At 30.7% G+C, this 21,912-nt stretch overlaps 1 protein-coding gene across 1 annotated transcript in view; it reads left to right on the forward strand.

Moving 5' to 3' along the window:
* The first annotated feature begins 11,706 nt into the window (after positions 1 to 11,706).
* The window catches only part of LOC139863581 (uncharacterized), a 94,975-nt gene continuing 84,769 nt past the window's right edge, over positions 11,707 to 21,912 (forward strand). Inside the window, exons 1-3 of the mRNA XM_071852200.1 lie at positions 11,707 to 11,767; positions 11,874 to 12,908; positions 13,006 to 13,131. Coding sequence (XP_071708301.1) covers positions 11,707 to 11,767; positions 11,874 to 12,908; positions 13,006 to 13,131 — 1,222 coding nt within the window. The remainder of the gene's footprint in view (positions 11,768 to 11,873; positions 12,909 to 13,005; positions 13,132 to 21,912) is intronic.

Here is a 21,912-nt window from a genome sequence, read left to right on the forward strand (position 1 = left end):
TGCTGGAATGAGGTTGGGGATGCTCAACTCACAGGTCCAGGAAAATTCATTAGACTACTGAGAAGATCATACAGATTAAGGAAGGATTGAGAACCGCCAGAAGTCGACAAAAGAGTTATGTTGATAAGAGAAGGAAAACTCAGGTCGGTGACCGTGTTATGTTGAAAGTATCACCTTGGAAGGGTGTGGTACGATTTGGTAAGAGAGGAAAGTTGAATCCTCGTTTTGTTGGACCTTTTTGAGATTATTGAGAGAGTTGGACTCGTGGCTTATTGTTTGAAATTACCATAATAACTCAGTACTGCTCATGATGTTTTTCATGTATCGAATTTGAAGAAGTGTGTGGCCGAGGCCGATGAGACTATTCCTTTGGAGGAACTTCAAGTTGATAAGCAACTTCATTTTACTGAGGAACCTGTTGAAATTATGGGTCGAAAGGTTAAGACTCTTAAGCAGAGTAGAATTCCTATTGTTCGAGTTAGATGGAACACCAGACGCGGTCCCGAGTTCACTTGGGAGCGTGAAATTCAGATGAGGCAGAAGTACCCACATTTGTTCTCAGATGCTGAGTCAACCCCTGCACCTGCTTAAATTTCGGGACGAAATTTCCGTAACGGGAAGGTACTGTAACGACCCTACTTTTTTTGTTATCTTTTGCCGTTAATTATTTAACGACCGTCAACTATTATTCGTGCACGTCATTTCGATGACCTATATTATTATTTTTGTAATAATATATATATTTATTTATTATGAGTTATGTGAATATTTGTATTCATATTTTTAGTTACACGTTTCTACGTGTCGCGGATTTCTATCCGGCGAATCTTTTCGGTTTTCAAACCAACGATCGAGCTTTTGGGATTTTTAAGTCCTAATTATTTTAAATATGATATTTTAATGTCATATGATTATATATAGTGTTTATATATATTTTTCGTCGCGTATTTGTTATCTCTCCGAATTTTCAATCGCGTAGTCGTGTTTTCGCGTTTCGGGTTTCGTTCGGGCGTTTGGGCCACTAGGATTTTATCATTTATCAAATTGGGCCACTATGGGCCCCACCCCATTCAGTTTTTGGCCGAAAATGGGAGGGGGTATAGCCTCCTTGTTTTTCATTTTTGAGATTTCACTTTCATTTACATGTTATCACGTAACCTAGCCTTTATAATTTTTCTCCCATCTCCTCCCTTTCTCCTTTTTGGCCGTCACCCACACATCCACCATCATCATCATTTCAACATCAAATCAAGCTTGGAATTTGGGGCTTTTAGCATCAACGGATTGCTCTCGTTCTTCTCTACGCGTCTATATTAATCAATTCTTGATTAGGGTATAAACCCTAACCCTAGCTTTTCAATTTTTTTATATTTTCTGTATTTTGATGTTATATGGATAGTATGATGCTTATATGTTATTGTAATGTTGATTGTATGCGTAGAAATGCTCGATTACATATGTTTTCGGTTTGATTAATTTGGGACAGCAGCATATTCGTTCATTTCTGATTATGTAACTGATATAAAAGTGAAATTAAAGTGTTTAGATGAGTTCCTCTCATCAATACATTAATTTTAGACTCCGGATTCATGTCGTTTCGATTCCCGGAGCTTAAGATATGCTTAAATTGGTGTTTTGTTAAGATTAAATCATGAAAACGAATTGGTTCAGTTATGGTCCGACTTTGTGGTCATTTTTAGAGTCCTTAGGGTGTACTAGTGTGTTAGGATTGATGATGGGATGAACTTTCATGTTCGGGTCATCGAAATCCAAGCCACGGATCACCCGTTATGACTAAAAACACGTTTTTGAGCGGATTAAAGGTCCAAACTGATTAAGAGCTGTAAGTCACGACTTGGTGACTGTTCTTGGGATGTTCTTGAGCACACTAGTGTGTCGGGTGGATTGGTTAGGCGAAGATATATATAAGGCTCGCCGAAAACTGATTCCCGGGGCTCAAGTTATGACCCGATGAACTTTTAATTAAAACTTATGGTTATTAAATATGTCTTATGATAAAAATAATGATTTTCATTATTAATAAATTACTTATGATATAAAAAGTAATTAATTTAATTTAAGACTTATGATATATTTATTATATCATTTATTAATTACTTATGATTTAATTAAACTTATGATTAATAATACTTTTATTATTAATGGGAAAATACTTATGATAAGTATTAAACTTATATTATGAGATTATTATTATTAGACTTATAATAAGGATTAATTAATTATTTAATTATTATAAGGCTTAGTTATTATTTAATTATAATTTAATTATTAAATTCTTATGATTTAATAATTATAATTAGAAACTTATGATATGATTAATAATTCATTATTAATTAATAATACTTACGAGGTGATTTAAAATCTATTATTAATTAATAATACTTATATTATGATTAATATTTAATTAATTAATTAAATACTTATGTTATATTAATTATATCATTTAAACTTATGTTAACTTTAATAAATCATTTTAATTTAATTAAACTTATGTTATGACATAATTGTTCATATTTAACTTTAATAAACATTATAACTTATGTTATTATTATAACTTATACTTTTAAAATTAATGTTGACTACGTTTGACTAAGTTGACTTTTGAGTTGACTTTCGGTTGACTTTGACTTTTAGTTGACTTCTGTTGACTTTCTAAATAAGGAAACTTTCCTAACTTAAAACTTTCCAAAAATAGAAACTTTCCTAAAATAGAAACTTTCCTAAAATAGAAACATTCCAAAAATGGAAACCTTATGAAAATAGAAACTTTCTATAAATAGAAAGTATGTGTCCGTACGCTGTTCCAATCAAACCGATGCATGTTGAGTGTTGTTCTATGTCTACTTGCAACATGTACAATAGTTATCATACTAAGACTTGACCTAAGTTAGTTATTTATATCGACCTGCTTTATTTATAGGTCGGCGTTGTGATCATTCCTGATCACTATACTTCATTTGCTGTTCGCATATTTGTGTGGTTACTTCTTTTGCTATTAAGGTGAGTTATAGTCCCATTTTTCTGTTTTAAATCTTTTGGGATGAGAATACATGCAATTTATTTTATATTTTGGACACAAGTGGAAGTTGGTTTAAATTATTCATTGTGAGTTGAACAAAAATATTCCCTAGTCTGGTAACTGTAATCACTGGTTTCTACTGGTGAACGCGAATCCTATGGATAGATCTATCGGGTTTGACAACCCCATTTCGAGCTAGTCGTGCTAGCAATTTATAATCGGAATGTTTAGTACTTCGTATTTTGTTGTAGATACACTTGTTCGGTGTATATTATTTATTGTGTTTGACAAGGGTAAATAAATGGTTAAGTGGTTACCAGGTGGCTCACGGTAAATGGAATAATGTTATTATATGTTTTCTAGCATATAATTTGGTGGTCCAAAAAGGAGATTTTATGTTTCAAACATAAATTTTTATTGTTTAAATTAAATATTATTTGCAATATTAAACCTATAATTCACTCAACATTTTTGTTGACGGTTACTCGCATGTTTTATTCTCAGGTTCATGATTGATTGCTTCCGCTGTGCTTAGAGGGTCTGCATATTTATGATGGCAGCTTTTGTTAAACATTAACTTGCATTCTATTTTGATACATTTAATAGTGGATATTGTTGACATTGTTTTGGTCAACTTTTGGTTAAAATATTTATGTATAGTTTTTTTTTTTTTTTTAAAACTTATACATTTTGGTAGGTTTCCTTTATAGGAAATCATTTTTAAATAAAGAATGCAAGGTTGTTTTATTAAATTCATATAGAGTTATGATCAAGTTGTGGGACCAAGATAACGATGGTCGTCAAGTGTACTTTGACGGGTCGTTAAAGCTTTTAAGCTAGATTGTCCCCGGCAGCGGCGCCAAAAATACTTGATGTTAAAGCTAAGGGGTATAAAATACTATTAAATTTTACAAGGAAATACTATTAAATACGATACAATTTTACACAAGATATTTATTTATTTATAGAATGGATATACTTAAACTTTGCTACAACACTTATAGGCAGTGTACCTAATCGTACAGTAGTGTAGTTTTTAGTAAGTCCGGTTCGTTCCACAGGGAATATTTTAACAAAGCTTAACGCTATGTTAAGTTAATTTATAAAAATACAAATATATATAAAAGTAATATTATTATTATAAAAGGGGGGTTTTTACCATTTAATGACCGGTTTGTCGATTTTAAAACTTTAGACGCAGTTAAAACAAAATGTAAAATATTAAATAAATAAAAGACTTAATTTAAAGCGTAAAGTAAATAACAATAATGAAATTGCGATAAATAAAAGTGCGATAAAATAAACTTGCGATAATTAAAAAGTACGATAATTAAAAGTGCAATTAAATACAATAATAATAAATAAAAGTGCGATAATTAGAAGTGCAATTAAATATAAAATAAAGAATTATGCTTATTTATACATATAAATACCCCCGTCCATCGTGTCCGATTGAATGTATATGGTTATTTATAGGGACATCCAATTGTAAATCTTTATATTAAAATTAACAAACTATCATTTAGTTAAACAAATATAAAGCCCATTAATAGCCCATAGTCTAATTTCCACAAGTGTCGTTCTTTTGTCCAAACCCCAATTATGGTACAAAGCCCAATTACCCAATTTTAGTAATTAGCCCAACATCATGATTACTTCGTTTTAAATAAGCATAATAATAACTTAGCTACGAGACATTAAATTAAAAAGGTTGAACATAACTTACAATGATTAAAAATAGCGTAGCGTTACACGGACAAAATTTCGACTTACACCCTTACAACATTCGCTAACATACCCTTATTATTAGAATTAAAATTAAAATTAAAATTAAAATTAAAATATATATATATATATTACGTTTACATATAGAGAAAGAGAGATTTTATGGATATTTTTACGATCAGAATTCGATGGCTTTTATAGGAATTTTCGTCCAGGGGGACTCCGTGACTCGCGCCCTTTTTGCTCTTCAAACTCCGCGAGTCGCGGAGTTTGTATTTACAGCTCACCCAGCTTTGGCTCTTTGTTTACCGACGGATTTTTATATTATATAATATATAAATAATTATAAGAATTATTTAAATATTATATTATATTTATGTGCATAGTTGACTTGTAATTTTTAGTCCATTGCGTCGAGCGTTGAGAGTTGACTCTGGTCCCGGTTCCGGATTTTTGAACGTCCTTGCGTACAATTTAATATCTTGTACTTTGCGTTTTGAATCTTGTACTCTTGTAATTTAGAGACGTTTCTTATCAATAATTGGAACCTCTTTGATTGTATTTTGTACTTTTGAGCTTTTTGGTCGTTTGCATCTTCAATTCGTCGAATCTGTCTTTTGTCTTCACCTTTTATTATTTAAACGAATATCACTTGTAAATAGAACAATTGCAACTAAAAGCTTGTCTTTCTTGAGGAATAATTCTATGAAATATATGTTCGTTTTTAGCATTATCTTTTAGTCTTTGTGATTTGTCCACAGGCTTCTTCATAGTTTGCTCAATCCGTTTTCCAGTTCCAAACCTTCTCTTTTTCTGAGCTTTTCCAACACATTATTCTTTATCATTAAACTTTCGACTGTTAAGGTCGTTTACAGTTTTTGCTGCTTCATCAGCAATTTTTCAAAAATTCGTTGAACTAATTCGTAGTTTGGGGTGCTTTTCAGAATTTTCAAATGGAAGATCATAATTCTAAGAGATAAATGTTATATATATACATATAACTGTTGATGTAGAAACGCTGCGAGATTCGAAATACTGATTGCTGATTCTTGGTAATTGGTATGGCAATTATCATTACAAGATGCAGATGAGTAGATGATGGGGTTTCAATTAGTACATTTAATGATATTTCGGAGAGGCTTTTCGCCAAAGAGTAACGAAGTTACTGGTACATCTGCTGATAATGTGGTGGAATATAAAAGGTTCCCCGATAACAATGACATACAGGGCAACGTATATATCAAGATTATAATAAGGCTAATCCGAATGAAAAGTCGAAATTTATTTTGCTGGAGGTGTGACAAAATTGGCTATTTTGGAAAGGAATTGCAAAGTTATTTTCAGTAATAATAAATGCCAAAGGATCTGACACGGATACGCGTTAAACTTCTACTTAGGTTCTAAGTGTTCTCCAGGTGCATAACTATATGCATATATTCTTCGTATGAATTCTGTGATTGGTTCATTCTTTCGATTGTTCCTTAGTTGAGGTGTTTTCAAGAATTTTGAAGGTTTTAAATGCAGGTTGTCATCGTCAATATCCGTATGATGAAATCATCGTGAATCTTGAATGATACGAATATCTTTATGAGTTTTGTGAATAAAAGTGATGTTCTAAGATAGTTTGAATTTAAAGTATGATTTTGAAAGATGTAGAAATCTAAGGGTGATGTCTCCTGTAAAATCTTGACTTGGATTTTGATTTGTAAAATAAGAATATGTAATTGAATTTGTATGAAAATGATTGTGTATCGCTGTAAAGGTAGTGAGTATAGTTAACGATTTATGAATCAAAATTGAAGAATGTACGGTGTAACATATTAATTGTGAACTTAAATATTTCTCGAGTATTACCTACCCGTTAAAATATTTTCACCATCAACAGTTTGTACAACAGAATATTTAATTACAATCTTTATGATAATATTCGTACATATATATTTTCCTTCAGATGTAATCATAGATTTAATGAGTTAATATACTATTAAACTCATTTGATTTATGGTTAAAACGAGAATAAATAATCTCCAAAACTCTAAAGATTACATAATCGTCGAGGAATATTTATTTATTGAAGTTATAAATCAATACTTCATCGTTCATTATTATTGATATTCCTCGGTGTATGATGTTGGTGCTCGGGGAATCTTGTGAACTTCGCAAGGCACGAATGATGTTTTCTAAAAAGTTTCTAGTACATCGAAAATGAAAGTATACAATCAAACATGTATTCGAATAATACACTTGGTTTATTATGAAATGGAATTTATTGAGTTGAAACAGAGATTATAGTTAACGATTGTTAAGTCATTAACGAAGGATGTATATCATAGCATATTAGTGATATGAATTAACCAAGTAGTACCTACCAGTTAAGATTCACGCATAATAGCTTAGTAAGAAAAGATTTTTTTTATTACGATTTCGAGATACACATAAATATATATATATACATATATCTTTTAATCGTGAACCGAAAGTAATGAATTAATATTTCATAATTCATCATTCTCAGTACTCTTCGGTGTCTGTGGTGCTTACGGAGCTTGTGGTGATGGGAATGATGCTGGTGCTAGTGGTGTTGCTGATGCTGTTGGTATTGATGGTGGTACCTGCGTGGTAGGTGAGAGCCTAGCTTCCAAATCGAACACCGTCCCCTCCAGGGTTTCTACTTTACGCTCGAGTCTATGAATTAATTCTACCCATTCTTCCGTAAGGTTTGTCAATTCTTGATATTTAGTTCGAAGTCTTCTAACTTCTTCTAATAATCCTATCTTATTAGAATTCGGGAGTAGAGGACGAATACTGTCTTTAACTACATCGAGTCGACCTTCGAGGCGGAAAATCCTTACGAAAAGAGTGAAAACGGTGTTGCAGACAGGTTCGCTGGTAAGCGGATCGAGTACTCTGACGTTAGGTGGTAAGTTCGGCTCGTGAAATGGAGTACCTTCTTCATTTCTCCATAGGGTGAGTATTTCGCGAACCCATCCCCATTTTCTAAAGAAATCACGGTAGTTGATCGGTTGGTGCGCTCCCGTCATGCTATCTTCGGAGCTAGAGGAACTTGGTCTATTCGTAGATGCCATCTTACTTGATCACAGAAAAGATTTTTGGGTATGAAAAGATTGGTAATAGGAAATGATAGTTGGATGTATTCTCAATGCATAATATGCATAGATATATATAATACCAGGATTTCTTAAATTACGGAGGAAATTGTGGACATCGCCAAATAAGATCCACTATAATAGATATGATAGGATATGATTCGTCTATACACCGTGTATGCAATAATTGCAGTATGACGTGTTGAAAAAAAAATGATAAGTATGTAATCAGATAAACTTTTGATTAAAGACTTTCAATTCGTAATGGCTTATTCAGGTCTAGGGGCTTGAGCTATAGGATCCTTTAAATCGGTAATCCAAACCCTTCCATCCTAGAGTTTCGCAGACGCCACCCGTCAAGAAAGTTCTATAATCATAAATAACGAGAAAACAAAATTTTAAAAGTAATGAATATGAATAGTGATGACATTATAATGTCTTTGAGTTATTGAGAATCTTTATGAGTCAATAATGACATTTTTTGGTTCGCAAACCAATGCACAAAGGCATAAGGGCACATAGATACGCAATATAACAGGGAGTTATATACGTTTGAGTATGAGTAGTAACAAACATAGAAATTTCAAAAATCATAGATAATATTTCATGTAATACATATGTAATACACAAAACCATGATAGATGACATAGGAATGTCAAGAATTTCATAAATCATGAGTGATATCCCTTGGTTCCCTTAACCAAGGTAGGTTTATAAAGATAACTCGCGTGAGTTATAGAATATTTTGAATCACAATGGGAGTTTTCTCCCGGAGTTACAGAATAAGAGATATGTATATGTATAATGCAAGTAATAATATCTTAAAGCTATAGGTCAGGATGTAGACTAGACTTTAATGCACCCTATTAATCTGGGTTATCCACATTAAGACTGCCTAGTTTCCTACAACCACCGCTCTGATACCAACTGTAACACCCCATCAAAATCGACATTGACGCAGATGTTAACTCTAGTCCCAGTGCATGGCTTAACTTCTAAGTACATCAAAGTTCTACAGCGGAAGCATAATATATAAGTACCTGAGACAAAACATGCTTAAAAGTGTCAACTAAAAGGTTGGTGAATTCATAGGTTTATCATAAACAATGATTTTGATAATAATGATAGATCACAAGATTTAGTTTAAAGTTGATTGATATAGAAATATCAATCTAAAAGTGTTGATGCAGTTTGTAATATCACTACTAAACAAAATTTACCCTGTAACACCTTGTACTGTAAGTGTCGTGGAATCATTATTATGAAACCAAAGACCAACGGTAAAATGGTTAGAGACGTTACTCTCAATAGGCCTACTCACAATAATTAAGTTTGCATTTAAACGTAACAATTAACGATATTACGGTAGGGATTTAGCATGAATCAAAGCATGATAGCATAGTTAACAATTTAGTACTTGTGTCTAAGCGTAAAACAGTTATAAAGCAAGCATGTGTCTCACCCCAAAAGTTGTAAAACAGTTATGAAAACCTTATTCCCATTATGGCAACCTAGACATCATCCACTTTACCGTAAATAGCAGTGAGTTCGTATAAGTCATACGTTATCTTTTGATCATAACCTTCACCCATTATGTGCGTATAGAAATACGACATGTTTATGTATTAATAATATGATATTGATAAGTTTATTGTTATCGTATTAATAATTCGATTATCTTTATTATTTATTTAAGTGTATATAAGTTTAGGTTTATTATTATATATATTATTGTATTTTATGAATTAATAAAGTATATGTATGTATAATAGGGAAAGGAATTAATTAGTTATTATAAGTATTATTTTGATATTTTATAATAATAGTAACAATATAATATTAATGTATTTATATGTATTTAATTATTTTAGCCAAATTATATACATATACGATTTAATTTGTTGATTAATTCCATTAGTCATCTAAAAATTATGTTCATAATTTTTATAACTCTAGTTAGGCATATGAATCAGTATAAACATTTACAAAAATAATTTTTCCAAGTTTTTATATTTATTTCCATTTTTCTTTGCATATGTTCTCGGTTTAGATTAAATCAAAATTAATTAGGTAATAAATATCAAATCAACCTAAATAAATAATTTTATATTTTTTTTACAGGTTTTATATTCTGTAAAAATGTTATAAAAATTATTAAATCAAATTTCATATCAAAATATTATTTATTTAATGTTTTTTAATTATTTAACCATTCTAGTCGGCCTATAATTAAATAAATAGGAAAAACAAATTAAAATTAATTTTTATATTTTTTTACAGTATCTAGTGATGCTACTAATCATATAAATTTTTTTATAAAAATATATTTAATACACGTTTGTATTTATTTTGTATTTTCTTTATTATTTCTCTCGGTTTAGAATAATGCAAAAGTAAATTCTATTTAAAAAATAATCGACCAATTTATTTAATTTTTATAATTTTCACTTGTTTATAAAAGTATAATAATCTAAAAAAAATTATAATTATTTTTATTACTGTTTAATATTTTATTACGAATTTTTCATAGTTTTTGTGTTTAATTAATAAGTAATTTGTAATTAAATATAAATAATATTCCAAAAATTCTAAAAATCATTTTCACATGTTCCTTAAAAGTTCCAACTAATTTTTATACAATCCTTACTGATCTTAATATTTTATATCATTTATATCTATTTTATATATATATATATATATATATATATATATATATATATATATATATATATATATATATATATATATATATATATATATATATATATATATATATATATATATATATATATATATATATATATATATATATATATATATATATATATATATATAGCAGTTTTGATTAAAATATAGAATATATATATAAAATAGTAAATAAATTTTGATTTCAATTCTAATATTTTTTTTATGTTAATTTAAAGTTATGAAAATATTTTTTCCAGTTTTTAAGTACATATACTAATTTTTATTGATTTATAGTATATGTATGTACTAACCGAAACAAAAATAAAAATAAATATATAGCACAACATATAAATAAATATTTTGACTTTAATATCTTATATGTGATTAATAGAATCTGTAAAAGTTATTTGTACTAATTTTAATTATTTATAACTATTTAATCCGATTTATATATTATTTTATGTAAATCGGGAAAAAAAATGAAATAAAAAGAAGGAAAAGAAAGTACCTCAAATTTCTTCAAAATTTGGAGAGAAATATTTAGGGGTTGTGTGAAAATATATATGAGTTTTAGGTTGGTATTTATAGGTAAAAATGGTTGGTGAAAAGAAAAAAAATATAATAAAATAAAGGTGCCAATTTTGACAAATAAATAAAAATATGTTAAAAATGTTTTTAATAAGTTTTTGTTTTTGAAAATATTTAGTCAAAATTCATGGGCTCATTATTTAATTTATAAAAGAAAATATTATTTTTTTATAAGCTAAAAATATAAATAATGATTAAAATAACTTATCATTTAATTAATAATTATGTTACATATAGTTTTATATATAATACACATTAATAATAATATTAACTAAAGTTATTTTATATAATTAGTATAAACTTTAGTTAACAAAACGTATCGAAAAAAATAAATATTTAATCAACATCGAATTTAATCGTATATTAAGTATGGATAACAACTCTAGCGGCAAATTAGTCAATTCAAGTATGAAAATGTGAGGGTTGTTATACGTTAGCAATGCGAGAATTTAAGGAATGTGTTGAAAAGATTCGAATGACTGACGTACTGGTCTTCAATTCACATGGAACCAGCGGCCTAATTCTTCGAAAGGAATTTTAAAAAAGATTGATCGTGTTATGGCGAATGATATATTTCTAAGCGAATATGTCAATGCATTTGCGGTGTTCCAACCTTACCGTATATCGGATCATAGTCATGCAATTCTTAAGATCCGGGAAATATTAATTCAAGAGTAAAGCCATTTAAGTTTTGCAATTTTATAACAAAGCATAATGAGTTCAAGGGTACGGTTCAGAAACATTAGGAAGTGGAGATCCATGGTTGTTCAATGTTCAGAGTTGTGAAAAAACTTCGGGCATTGAAAAACCGTTACGAAAGCTAGCATGGCAGTGTGGTAATTTACATAAAAGGGTAGTAGAATTGCGCGAGAAGCTAGATTTGGCGAAGATTAACCTGGACAAAAATCCTCATTCTATGGAGTGTTGCGAAACTGAAGCGGCATGTTTACGTGAATTTAATGAGGCTATTATAGAGGAGGAATTGTTTCTTAAGCAGAAATCAAAAATCGACTGGTTACGTGCTAAAGACTGCAACTCTAAATACTTTCATAGTGTCGTCAAGGCTCGTACTCACAGAACACATATTCAGTCCATTGTTGATACTGCGGGGGTGCGTATAGAAGGTGCTGTGGTTGCAGAGTGTTTCGTGGATCATTATAAAAAATTCTTAGGTGATTCTCAACCAGTGTCCATGGTGTCAGATGTGGTGTTCAATAATACTATATCTATAGATGTGGCAACTGAGATGATCAGAGATGTCACTCCAATGGAAGTAAAAGATGCTATTTTTAACATTGGGTCGGATAAATTGCCAGGCCCGGATGGATATAATGCTGAATTTTTTAAGTCTTCATGGGATGTTATCGGTGGTGATGTGACTAGGGCTGTTCTTGACTTCTTTCACAATGGTAAGCTCCTAAAAGAGATAAACCATACAGTGATTACGTTGTTACCAAAGGTGAAGACGCCGAGTTTAGTGACTGATTTTTGCCCAATTTTGTGTTGCAACGTTATCTACAAATGTATTAGTAAAATCATCACGAATAGAATCAAGTTTAGTCTAGATGAAGTCATTAATAGTAATCAATCAGCTTTCATTCCTGGTCGAAGGATCTCTGATAATATCCTTCTTACTCAGGAGTTGATGAAGGATTATCATACTGATAGAGGGGTTGCTCGATGTGCTTTTAAATTGGATATTCAGAAGGCCTATGACACAGTTGATTGGAGTTTTTTGGAGCATATTCTTGGTCAATTTGGTTACCCTTCAATGATGGTCAAATGGATTATGAGCTGTGTATCCTCTATGTCCTTTTTCTATTACCATCAATGGTAACATGCATGATTTTTTTCAAGGCAAAAGGGGTCTTCGTCAAGGGGACCCCATGTCGCCCTATTTATTTACGTTGGTGATGGAGTTTTTGACATTGATTCTTCAAAAGCATATGAGCAGTGTGGATCGGTTTCGGTTTCATCCAAAATGTGAGAAATTAAACTTAATTAATTTATGCTTTGCGGATGACTTATTCTTTTTCTTGCATGCTTATTCTGAGTCGGTGCGAGTTATTGCGAAGACTTTAAATGAATTCCAGCAGTGCTCGGGGATTGCGCCCAGTATGGCTAAAAGTACTGTTTTTTTTGTAATGTCTCGCAACGTATGAAGGAGATAATTCAGGCCATTCTTCCTTTTGACGAAGACACACTTCCTGTTAAATACTTGGGAGTTTGATAATGCTAAAAACAAACATATATTTCATAGCATTATCCCTCAAGAAAGACAAGCTTTTAGTTGCAATTGTTCTATTTACAAGTGATATTCGTTTAAATAATAAAAGGTGAAGACAAAAGACAGATTCGACGAATTGAAGACGCAAACGACCAAAAAGCTCAAAAATACAAAATACAATCAAAGAGGTTCCAATTATTGATGAGAAACGTCTCAAAATTACAAGAGTACAAGATTCAAAACGCAAAGTACAAGATATTAAATTGTACGCAAGGACGTTCGAAAATCCGGAACCGGGACCAGAGTCAACTCTCAACGAGGTTCCAATTATTGATGAGAAACATCTCAAAATTACAAGAGTACAAGATTCAAAATGCAAAGTACAAGATATTAAATTGTACGCAAGGACGTTCGAAAATCCGGAACCGGGACTAGAGTCAACTCTCAAACAACGGATTAAAAATTACAAGTCAACTATGCACATGAATATAATATAATATATAATTAATTCTTAAAATTAATATATATATTATATTATATAATAAAAACCGTCGGCAGAAAAAACAAAGGCATGTAAGCCTCTCCAGCTGGCCATGCGATCACATGAGCCTGAAGGGCAAAACTCATGCGATCGCATGAGGCTCTTTTCCAGCCCACATGCCTATAAAAATCGAGCTTTGGTGCACCATATATCATATATCCATCCAACTCTCTCACGTATTATATATATATATATATATATATATATATATATATATATATATATATATATATATATATATATATATTATAATTTTAATTTTAAATTTTAATTTTAATTCCAATAATAAGGGTATGTTAGCGAATGTTGTAAGGGTGTAAGTTGAAATTCTGTCCGTGTAACGCTACGCTATTTTTAATCATTGTAAGTTATGTTCAACCTTTTTAATTTAATGTCTCGTAGCTAAGTTATTATTATGCTTATTTAAATCGAAGTAATCATGATGTTGGGCTAATTACTAAATTTGGGTAATTGGGCTTTGTACCATAATTAGGGTTTGGACCAAAGAACGACACTTGTGGAAATTAGACTATGGGCTATTAATGGGCTTTATATTTGTTTAACTAAATGATAGTTTGTTAATTTTAATATAAAGATTTACAATTGGACGTCCTTATAAATAACCATATATACTCGATCGGACACGATGGGCGGGATATTTATATGTACGAATAATCGTTCATTTAACCGGACACGAAAATGGATTAATAGTATATGGAATTATTAAAACAGGAGTGAAATTATGTACAAGGACACTTGGCATAATTGATAACAAAGTATTAAAACCTTGGGTTACACGCAGTCGATATCTTGGTGTAATTATTAAACAAAGTATTAAAACCTCGTTACAGTTTAAGTCCCCAATTAGTTGGAATATTTGACTTCGGGTATAAGGATAATTTGACGAGGATACTCGCACTTTATATTTATGACTGATGGACTGTTATGGACAAAAACCAGACGGACATATTAAATAATCCAGGACAAAGGACAATTAACCCATGGGCATAAAACTAAAATTAACACGTCAAACATCATGATTACGGAAGTTTAAATAAGCATAATTCTTTTATTTCATATTTAATTTCCTTTATTTATATTTAATTGCACTTTTAATTATCGCACTTTTATTTATTGTCATTATATTTAATTGCACTTTTAATTTTCGTACTCTTTAATTATCGTAATTTTATTTTATCGCAATTTTATTGTCGTTATTTACTTTACGTTGTAAATTAAGTTGTATTTATTTTTAATATTTTACATTAGGTTTTAACTGCGACTAAAGTTTTAAAATCGACAAACCAGTCATTAAACGGTAAAAACCCCCCTTTATAATAATAATATTACTTATATATATATTTGTATTTTTATAAATTAAAACTAATATAGCGTTAAGCTTTGTTTAAAGATTTTCCGTGTGGAACGAACCGGACTTACTAAAAACTACACTACTGTACGATTAGGTACACTGCCTATAAGTGTTGTAGCAAGGTTTAAGTATATCCATTCTATAAATAAATAAATATCTTGTGTAAAATTGTGTTGTATTTAATAGTTTTTCCTAGTAAAATATACACTATTTCATATACGCCTCGCATAACATCAAGTATTTTTGGCGCCGCTGCCGGGGACGAATTTCTGCTTAAACGCCGGAAGCGCAACGCTATATATATAAAAAAAAGATTTTTATTTTTAGTTTACTTTTATAAAAAATACGCTTTTGTAAAAATACGTTTTAAATATTTGAAAATATAAAAAGAAAAAAAATATATAAATATTTTTAAGAGTTTGTTAAATATATAAGTTTTATAAAGTTTCTTTATTTTTATTTTAGTTTATAAAAATATAAGTTTTATTTAAATATTTTGTATTTATTTAAAACATAAAATCAAAACAGAAAAAAATAAAATAAAATAAAAACACTCGAGTCCAGTACTGTAGCAGCCTAGTCACTGGCCCGAAATCCTTGCCCATGCGATCGCATGGCCGGGTAACTTAGAACTCATGCGATCGCATGAGCTCTGCTGACACGCCACAGTTGTCTGCAACCAGCATCATTAAGGAGTAATTATTATTATTATTATTTAATTAGAAACCCTAATTAGGTTTTTAATTTTTAATTAGTTTAGTTTAGTTTTAATTAATTTATATATTTAGTTTATTTAGTTTATATAAATTCTAAAATTAATAGTTTTATTAAATAAATAATATAAAAATAATATTTTTATAAAAAATTGTACTTTTTACAACTTTTAGTATATTTTTATATTTTGTACCTTTTTAATTGTTCTAGGATAACTTATTGTATTTTTTTCGCTCGTTTTTAGTTTTAAGATATAGTTTTTGCCATAGTTATTTTTACTTCTAGATTTTTAGGCTTTGCCGTAAAATCCTTTAAGTGCTTTTTCTTTAGACTAAGATTTAGGTACTTTAGAATTTTGCGACGCCTTTTTAAGTTTTAGTACCTTTTTAAGATATTGTCATTTGAGATATAGTTTTACTTGTAAGCTTTAATATTTTTAGACGCAACTTTTTAATTTTTAGTTTTAGTTCCTTTTTAAGTTTAGACGCGCTACTTTCTTATTTTTATTTTTTAACGCCTTTTACCTATGTATCAATTATCACTCCAATTAGTAATCTCAATTTGCAATTTTAATTTTAAGTTAGTGATAATAATAAGGTTGGGTTAGTCGAGTGTTTTAAAGTTTTATAAGTCACTCTTTTTCTTTTCTTATTTCTCCAATTTTAATACCGACGCGCTCTTTTTCTTTCTTATTTCTCGCCATTCTAGTTTTTAGGACATAGAATTTTCTACTTCTTCTCTAAATTTCTTAAAATTACGAAAATTTATTTTAAGTGGTTAAATTGATAGACATACAAATTTTCTGGTTCGTAGTGATAGTTGGATTTGTACGTGGACCGGGTTATTGGAGCCAAACAGTACTCAATTATATTGAGACCAAACGAATCCTGCCCCTCTGCTGCATCTTTTGGCTATTCGAAACGTGGGCAAAATCAGAAAAGTCTATTAATTGGATAACTTATATAATTTTTCTTTCTTTTTAAAAACTAATAGGATATTCAGTGAATGCACTGAGCAAGACGTTCACCACCTTTTGTACGTTCACCACCTGTAACTCGATCAAGACATCTAGCTAATATTACCGCCGTTAATTTTTCTTTAGAATCGTCATCCAGTCGACCAAGTACTCCAATTCAAATTTCCGATAATCCATTTTTTGAACCTGACCTCACAATTGAGAATCCGGAGAATATTCAGGGACGATTCATAGATCCTGAACCATTAATTTTTCTTCCGGAACCACCAATCATTCAAACAGAGATTGTTGAGGAACGAACCATTAAATCAGAATCCTCTAGTTGAAATGTCCCGTTCTTATTGATTAAAAACGTTCCATATTAATTGATTTCGTTGCGAGGTTTTGACCTCTATATGAGACGATTTTCAAAGACTGCATTCATTTTAAAACAAACCTTAACCTTTATTTCATCAATAAATGTTTAAAAAGCTTTACGTAGATTATCAAATAATGATAATCTATAATATCTTGTTTACACAAGACCATTACATAATGGTTTACAATACAAATATGTTACAATGAAAAAAGTTTCTTGAATGCAGTTTTTACACAATATCATACAAGCATGGACTCCAAATCTCGTCCTTATTTAAGTATACGACAGCGGAAGCTCTTAATAATCACCTGAGAATAAACATGCTTAAAATGTCAACAAAAATGTTGGTGAGTTATAGGTTTAACCTATATATTATCAAATCATAATAATAGACCACAAGATTTCATATTTCAATACATATCCCATACATAGAGATAAAAATCATTCATATGGTGAACACCTGGTAACCGACATTAACAAGATGCATATATAAGAATATCCCCATCATTCCGGGACACCCTTCGGATATGATATAAATTTCGAAGTACTAAAGCATCCGGTACTTTGGATGGGGTTTGTTAGGCCCAATAGATCTATCTTTAGGATTCGCGTCAATTAGGGTGTCTGTTCCCTAATTCTTAGATTACCAGACTTAATAAAAAGGGGCATATTCAATTTCGATAATTCAACCATAGAATGTAGTTTCACGTACTTGTGTCTATTTTGTAAATCATTTATAAAACCTGCATGTATTCTCATCCCAAAAATATTAGATTTTAAAAGTGGGACTATAACTCACTTTCACAGATTTTTACTTCGTCGGGAAGTAAGACTTGACCACTGGTCGATTCACGAACCTATAACAAATATGTACATAGATATCAAAGTATGTTCAAAATATATTTACAACACTTTTAATACATTTTGATGTTTTAAGTTTATTAAGTCAGCTGTCCTCGTTAGTAACCTACAACTAGTTGTCCACAGTTAGATGTACAGAAATAAATCGATATATATTATCTTGAATCAATCCACGACCCAGTGTATACATATCTCAGTATTGATCACAACTCAAACTATATATATTTTGGAATCAACCTCAACCCTGTATAGCTAACTCTAACATTCACATATAGAGTGTCTATGGTTGTTCCGAAATATATATAGATGTGTCGACATGATAGGTCGAAACATTGTATACGTGTCTATAGTATCTCAAGATTACATAATATACAATACAAGTTGATTAAGTTATGGTTGGAATAGATTTGTTACCAATTTTCACGTAGCTAAAATGAGAAAAATTATCCAATCTTGTTTTACCCATAACTTCTTCATTTTAAATCCGTTTTGAGTGAATCAAATTGCTATGGTTTCATATTGAACTCTATTTTATGAATCTAAACAGAAAAAGTATAGGTTTGTAGTCGTAAATATAAGTTACAAGTTGTTTTTGTAAAGGTAGTCATTTTAGTCGAAAGAACGACGTCTAGATGACCGTTTTAGAAAACATACTTCCACTTTGAGTTTAACCATGATTTTTGGATATAGTTTCATGTTCATAAGAAAAATAATTTTCCCAGAAGAAAAACTTTTAAATCGAAGTTTATCATAGTTTTTAATTAACTAACCCAAAACAGCCCGCGGTGTTACTACGACGGCGTATGTCCGATTTTACAGTGTTCTTCGTGTTTCCAGGTTTTAAATCATTAAGTTAGCATATCATATAGATATAGAACATGTGTTTAGTTGATTTTAAAAGTTAAGTTAGAAGGATTAACTTTTATTTGCGAACAAGTTTAGAATTAACTAAACTATGTTCTAGTGATTACAAGTTTTAAACCTTCGAATAAGATAGCTTTATATGTATGAATCGAATGATGTTATGAATATCATTACTACCTCAAGTTCCTTGGATAAACCTACTGGAAATGAGAAAAATGGATCTAGCTTCAAAGGATCCTTGGATGGCTTGAAAGTTCTTGAAGCAGAATCATGACACGAAAACAATTTCAAGTAAGATTTCCACTCGAAATAAGATTGTTATAGTTATAGAAATTGAATTAAAGTTTGAATATGATTATTACCTTGTATTAGAAAGATAACCTACTGTAAATAACAAAGGTTTCTTGATCTTGGATGATTACTTGGAATGGATTTAGAAAACTTGGAAGTAAACTTGCAATCTTGGAAGTATTCTTGATTTTATGAAACTAGAACTTTTGGAATTTATGAAGAACACTTAGAACTTGAAGATAGAACTTGAGAGAGATCAATTAGATGAATAAAATTGAAGAATGAAAGTGTTTGTAGGTGTTTTTGGTCGTTGGTGTATGGATTAGATATAAAGGATATGTAATTTTGTTTTCATGTAAATAAGTCATGAATGATTACTCATATTTTTGTAATTTTATGAGATATTTCATGCTAGTTGCCAAATGATAGTTACCACATGTGTTAGGTGACTCACATGGGCTGCCAAGAGCTGATCATTGGAGTGTATATACCAATAGTACATACATCTAAAAGCTGTGTATTGTACGAGTACGAATACGGGTTCATACGAGTAGAATTGTTGATGAAACTAAACGAGGATGTAATTGTAAGCATTTTTGTTAAGTAGAAGTATTTTGATAAGTGTCTTGAAGTCTTTAAAAAGTGTATGAATACATATTAAAACACTACTTGTATATACATTTTAACTGAGTCGTTAAGTCATCGTTAGTCGTTACATATAAATGTTGATTTGAAACCTTTAAGTTAACGATCTTGTTAAATGTTGTTAACCCAATGTTTATAATATCAAATGAGATTTTAAATTATTATATTATCATGATATTATGATGTATGAATATCTCTTAATATGATATATATACATTAAATGTCGTTACAACGATATTCGTTACATATATGTCTCGTTTCAAAATCATTAAGTTAGTAGTCTTGTTTTTACATATGTAGTTCATTGTTAATATACTTAATGATATGTTTACTTATCATAATATCATGTTAACTATATATATATCCATATATATGTAATCATATAGTTTTTACAAGTTTTAACGTTCGTGAATCACCGGTCAACTTGGGTGATCGATTGTCTATATGAAACTTATTTCATTTAATCAAGTCTTAACAAGTTTGATTGCTTAACACGTTGGAAACATTTAGTCATGTAAATATAAATCTCAATTAATATATATAAACATGGAAAAGTTCGGGTCACTACAGTACCTACCCGTTAAATAAATTTCGTCCCGAAATTTTAAGCTGTTGAAGGTGTTGACGAATCTTCTGGAAATAGATGCGGGTATTTCTTCTTCATCTGATCTTCACACTCCCAGGTGAACTCGGGTCCTCTACAAGCATTCCATCGAACCTTAACAATCGGTATCTTGTTTTGCTTAAGTCTCTTAACCTCACGATCCATTATTTCGAAGGGTTCTTCAATGAATTGAAGTTTTTCATTGATTTGGATTTCGTCCAATGGAATAGTGAGATCTTCTTTAGCAAAACATTTCTTCAAATTCGAGACGTGGAAAGTGTTATGTACAGCCGCGAGTTGTTGAGGTAGCTCCAGTTGGTAAGCTACTGGTCCGACACGATCTATAATCTTGAATGGTCCAATGTACCTTGGATTTAGTTTCCCCCGTTTACCAAATCGAACAATGCCTTTCCAAGGTGAAACCTTAAGTATGACCATTTCTCCAATTTCAAACTCTATATCTTTTCTTTTACTGTCTGCGTAGCTCTTTTGTCGACTCTGGGCGGTTTTCAATCGTTGTTGAATTTGAATGATTTTCTCGGTAGTTTCTTGTATTATCTCCGGACCCGTAATCTGTCTATCCCCCACTTCACTACAACAAATCGGAGACCTACACTTTCTACCATAAAGTGCTTCAAACGGCGCCATCTCAATGCTTGAATGGTAGCTGTTGTTGTAGGAAAATTCTGCTAACGGTAGATGTCAATCCCAACTGTTTCCAAAATCAATAACACATGCTCGTAGCATGTCTTCAAGCGTTTGTATCGTCCTTTCACTCTGCCCATCAGTTTGTGGATGATAGGCAGTACTCATGTCTAGACGAGTTCCTAATGCTTGCTGTAATGTCTGCCAGAATCTTGAAATAAATCTGCCATCCCTATCAGAGATAATAGAGATTGGTTTTCCATGTCTGGAGATGACTTCCTTCAAATACATTCGTGCTAACTTCTCCATCTTGTCATCTTCTCTTATTGGCGGGAAGTGTGATGATTTGATGAGACGATCAACTATTACTCAAATAGTATCAAAACCACTTGCAGTCCTTGGCAATTTAGTGATGAAATCCATGGTAATGTTTTCCCATTTCCATTCCGGGATTTCAGGCTGTTGAAGTAGACCTGATGGTTTCTGATGCTTAGCTTTGACCTTAAACACGTCAAACATTCTCCTACGTATTTAGCAACATCGGCTTTCATACCCGGCCACCAAAAATGTTTCTTGAGATCCTTGTACATCTTCCCCGTTCCAGGATGTATTGAGTATCTAGTTTTATGAGCTTCTCTAAGTACCATTTCTCTCATATCTCCAAAT

This window comes from Rutidosis leptorrhynchoides, chromosome 8 (genome assembly GCF_046630445.1).
Source record: "Rutidosis leptorrhynchoides isolate AG116_Rl617_1_P2 chromosome 8, CSIRO_AGI_Rlap_v1, whole genome shotgun sequence".
Classification (NCBI taxonomy): domain Eukaryota; kingdom Viridiplantae; phylum Streptophyta; class Magnoliopsida; order Asterales; family Asteraceae; genus Rutidosis; species Rutidosis leptorrhynchoides.